The following is a 5,144-nucleotide window of genomic DNA, read 5'->3' as shown; positions in this document are numbered from 1 at the left end:
TTTTTTTGTGCTTCTCCAAGCGCAGGCAGGCCAATTGCAACGTGGACGGCGAGAGAGGAAAAAAGAATAAACTGAGGCGAAGTGACTGGTCGAGGCCTGTCGATGAAGACGACAAGACTAACAGTTGTGTGTACGTACTTACAGTGTTGTACACAATGGCCCAAGCTCCCTCTGCCCTTGGAGTCAAGGGGAGGGGAGGAAAGGGGACCTGGACGGGATCTGTGAGAAAGAGACAGGGTGGGAGGGAAGGGTGTGCTGTGCTGGGGCCCCCTGTTCGCGGATGCAAAGCAAGGGTCTGGTGCCCCCCTCCTCCGCTCCCCCATGTCGTGTCGTGCAGTTGGATGGTTCCACTCACTCTTTGGTCCAGGCCATTCCCTTCTGGGCCGCACTCGCTCTCTCTCTCACTCAACTGGAGGAACAGCGAGTGAGGTGAGAAGCAGCATCAGCAGCAGCAGCAGGACGCACGCAACTCACTTTCAAGGGCAGCAAGGCAGTCGGGGGCATGAGCAGGGGCCAGGGGAAGGGGAGCGGGAACATGTGAGGCGGGAGGCAAGTCCAGCTCCGGTCACCCATGAACTCTTTCTCACAGTGTGCAATAAGCTGTAAGCTGTAAGCTGAAGATCCAATGGCCACCTCATTGTCTCTTGCTGCAGCTGAGAGAGAGAATGCAACCTGGGAGTTCAAGTCACATGATGTGAGAGCAACCTCCGAGACCCAGGCCTAAGGAATGTTTCCGTCATCCGTCACCTAACCTTCAACGTGTACTAACTCGTCAGAAAGTAAGCAGAGCAGTGGAGGATGCCCGCGCGGTACGTACCGCCAAACCTAGCTACCGTTCCTCTGTCTTGGATTCCGTTGTTTCCCAGCCCGCTCCAATCCAATCCAATCCAACCCCAAATCCCAATCCCAATCCCACTCCCGCAGTCCACAATCTGCGTCTCGCTTTCTGTTGCTTGGCTTTCCAACAGCCAACGCCTTGCCTTGCCTTGCCTTACCTCACTCACCTTCACACGTCTTAGTCTGACATTCATCCGTCCCACTTATCCCACTTGCAAACTCCGTTTCTCCTCCGCTTTTTACTTTCTTCCCCAGAGACATACAGCTCGTCTAGCTAGTAGCCCGCCCATCTCCAATTACCTATCGTACCCTCGTCTTTTGGTCCTGTCTTCTTACTCTCGAGCAACGGGCAACAAGCAGCCGAGCCAACCAACATTAGACGTTGTTGGACTGCCTCCGTACCGGCATCCGCGCCCGGATGACGAGTCTACCCGCCAACCATGACAACCTTCACCTATCTTGCCGTCCGTTCCCCTTGGAGTCGTTGATGCTCGTCCTCTGTCGTCTACTTCCACCTCGCACACACGCATCTCGCCCTCGGACCAACGCCTGGTCTGTTCCAATCGGCCGAGCCATTCCGCCACGCGGTCTGTCCTCCCTCGCCCTTCACCCATCGTTGCCCGGTGTACAAGGCACTGTACCTTTTCCTTTCCTTTCCTTTGCCCCCACTGCCAGCCCCAGTCAGTCAGTGTATCCTATCCCGTTTATTCTCCTTCTCCAATCCCTGCTCCCCATCCTTCTCTGATGCTCCCCGAAGCGGAATCTTCACAACCACCCTAATCCCTACCCTTCTGACGGCTCGTTTCCCTATCTCCATCCTCCAGATCGACGACTCGTGTGGATCTGCTTCTGCCCTTTGACCTGGGCCTGCTCGAGCTGTCGCTGCCCACAGATACGCCTGAGCTGGTATCGCCCCGTTCTACATGACCTTACATTGCTTACCGTACCGTAACCTTCGCACCTTTTCCTCCCCTGACACTACCTCCCCGTTGCATCTTGTGTACTTCTATTGCTACTATGCATTAGAAAGGAAAGGCGAGAGACCCGGATGCATAATCCACCTTGTCCAGCATCATCACCCTTCACACACTACTCGGCTCGCTCTGCTCCCTTCCATTGCCCCAGCTCCCCGTATCCATCCATTTTACTTTTTCTCACGCCAACTTGGAACGAACCGTTTCTACCGTCCCACGTCTTTGCCTTATCCTCGAGCAGGGTTCCCCGTCCCCTTCCTCGTCGTCCCTGTCCCTGTCTCTACGCTATCCTAGGCCCCAGCTTAAGCTCCACCCTGATCCCCCAGCTCTAGCACGCTCCACCGCCCTCTCCTTCACCATGACCACCATTACGGCCATTACCTATCAGTAGCAACGCACAGCACAGCGCAGCAACATGGCACTGCCCAAATCCAGGGATCTGCTCTCGGCACGAACCAACAACAGCCGCTACCATCTCCCTCTCGTCTCTCTTGGTTGCTGTCTGGCCACCTAATGGGTGAGAACAGTCCTTAGTATCCGTCCACCCATCCATCCCACTCCGCAGGCAGGATCTTGAGATGGGGAACTCCAGTTGAACCCACTACCGGCAGCATCTTTTCGCCGTCAACGTCCCGTGGGGAACCTGGAGAATCTGGAAACGGCAAGAAACAAGGCCCATCTTCTCTTACACGCTCTCAACGTGCATCTGAACGTCTGGGTTCCCCCCAAGTGTCCCCTCTCTCTCTTCTCACACCGACCCAGGTGAGTGCCACCTACGTTGCCTGCATGCCCAGGAAAGGCTTCATCCGGCCCAAACCGTCTTATCCATGCTTCAACCGCCTCTGGCCTGACCTTTTTTGGTTCTGTTTTGCCTCTGTGCTGAGCTGCCGGCTGGGTGCCGAGTCTCTTGTCCCTCTTGTCTGTTTCTCTTGGTCAGGTTGCCTCGTCCAAGCGGCCGAAGAGCTCTGGCCTGCACACAGAACAGAGACCTATCCAATGCCCTTGGACCCAAAGGCCAAGGGTCTCTGCGAGCGAGCCAGCCCATGTCCACCGCGCCCAAGAACGGGCGGAGGGTACATGGCCTCTGCATTACTGCCAGACCAGTACATGGCCCGTTTCTTTTTCCATCTAATTGGTCCGTCCTCGTTCTTACACATCGCTGGTCTCTGCTCTGCACAAGACATTCTCACCCACGGTGGTGGCCTACCTTACTCTAATGTCACTCGCGCGCACATAGATACACACCTTTATGTCAAGCCAGCCTCTCTCGTTGTGCGTGTGCCTGTCTCCTCTCCCTCCTCTCTGCTCTGGGGTGGGTAATCCAGATCTGCTCTGCCATAGTACTTTTTGCCCACGCCCTCACAGCCCCCGTGTACATGGGCTTGTACTTCCTTCATTCTGTATAAGCCAACGGCATAGCATATCTAAATCAGGCCTTTCTCTTTTTAACCGTTCAACGTCCGCTCCCTCTTCTCCGCGTCGCATATCCTCTCGCTCTTACAAGCTCCATCTCTCGTCCCTTCCTCTAGAAACACCCGGACTCTCACTCCATGCTCGTCCCTCTTGGACTCTGGGTAATGGCCGTGACCGTTTCCGTTCCTGTTTCGTGACCCCGTTTTTCCAACTTCGTCGTGGTCGTCGTCGCCTGTCTGTCTGTCTACCTCGCAGTCGGCTAGATTCCGCTTCACTCTCGACCTAGGCCGCGATCCGTGGCCCTCGGGGCTCTTCCCGCACTTCACATCGCACCCTTACACAAAAGCCTGAATAGTGCTTGCTAATCCCGACTCCGCCTTACACGCACACGATCATCACACAGACATCTCACTCGCACCGCCTTCAGAACTCTAATACACCTTCTGCCCTTGTCCTTTTCTTTAATAGTGGCTTGCCCCTCCGCCGTCACTTCATCCTCCGGACTTGTAATTCTTTCGTTAGACCAAAAAGATACCCTTTTTTCTTTCTTTCAGAGTTGCTTCCTTCCAATCGTCGAGAACACACTCGCCCATTAATCACACAATGTCTTCAAGCTCCAAGCCCAGACAACCTCGCCTCCGGGCCTCTTGCGATGGCTGCTTTCTCGCCAAGGTCAAATGCTCAAAAGCCCGTCCCATATGCTCCAGATGCCTCGCATGCGGCCTGGAATGCCGATACTCCCCCTCCAGCAGGGCTGGCAAGCCGAAATCTGACAACAGCGCACCGAGCCACGCAAACACCGTCCACATGGACATGACGGATCTCTCGCCCATCATGGACGAGAAGAACATGATGTTCGCACAGCACCCCGGCGCCGGCATGTACAAGATGGAGAACGGCTGGCACACGCCCACCAGCATGGAGGGTGCCATGACCAGAAACCCCTCCATCTCTTCAGGGCTCGCCCTCTTGGGCGTCGACGACGCAACACCCAGAGACCACCAAGATCCCACCGCCGATATGTACGGAGGCGCCATGCCATGGACTCCTCCCACCGATTTCTCCGCCGCTCCCTACCCCGATATGACCATGGCCACTGCACACATGCCCCCACACCACCACCACGGCCGCTCACAGTCCATGGACATGGCCATGGCCGCCCACATGACGCCCTGGGGAGACGCAGCAGCACAGCACGAAGGCATGATGCAATATCAAGCAATGCCCACGCCCAACAGCATGGCGGCAGCAGCATATTTCCCGAGCCCGTCAACCACGCCCAACATGCGCCCCGCCGTCAGGCACAAGTCCTCGAATTCGGGGGGCGGCGGTTCTTGCACCTGCTTCACGGTCTGCCTCCAGTCCCTCCAGGCCCTCCACAACGCCTCATCTCCCTCCGCGCCACCATTCGACCTCGTCCTCTCGCTCAACCGCAAGGCCGTCGAGGGATGCGCCTCCATGCTCTCCTGCAACCGCTGCATGAGCCGCTCGGGCACGCACACCGCCGCGATGCTGCTGGCCACCGTCATCGGCAAGATCACCAGCTTCTACAAGAACGCCAGCCACACCTACTTCGAGAACGGCAGCGGCGGCAGCGGCATGATGGGCGGCATGGGCTCCTCCTCCGTGGCGGCGGCGATGAACCAGCTCAACAGCCCCGGCGCCGTGGCCGTCGGCGGCCTCGGCGTCAGCCTGGGCGCGTACACGCTCGGCGGCGAGGACGGGCGGTGGCTCGAGCTCGAGATCCTCAACCGCGAGCTGCGCAAGCTGGAGGAGGTCTACGCGCAGTTCCGCGAGGTGTGCGCCGATCTGTCCGAGGACCCAGAGGTCAGCAAGGCCATGATTGGCTACCTGGGCCACAACCTGGGCACCACCCTCGAGGTCGTCAGCCATCGCAAGGGCGACATGAGCTATGCTTAG

The 5,144-nt window shown here is 57.4% G+C and overlaps 1 protein-coding gene across 1 annotated transcript; it reads left to right on the top strand.

Moving 5' to 3' along the window:
- Nucleotides 1–4,031: 4,031 nt before the first annotated feature.
- COL26b_000563 (uncharacterized protein) lies at nt 4,032–5,144 on the top strand (the record flags this gene model as incomplete). The annotated part of the gene is made up of 1 exon (XM_053173530.1): nt 4,032–5,144. The coding sequence occupies one exon, from the start codon at nt 4,032–4,034 to the stop codon at nt 5,142–5,144; it is 1,113 nt and encodes a 370-aa protein (XP_053042578.1).

Source organism: Colletotrichum chrysophilum (genome assembly GCF_026319265.1).
Source record: "Colletotrichum chrysophilum strain AFK26 chromosome Unknown scaffold_2, whole genome shotgun sequence".
NCBI lineage: Eukaryota > Fungi > Ascomycota > Sordariomycetes > Glomerellales > Glomerellaceae > Colletotrichum > Colletotrichum chrysophilum.
The sequence above is the reverse complement of the archived record's forward strand: the minus strand, read 5'-3'. Positions and strand labels throughout refer to the sequence as shown.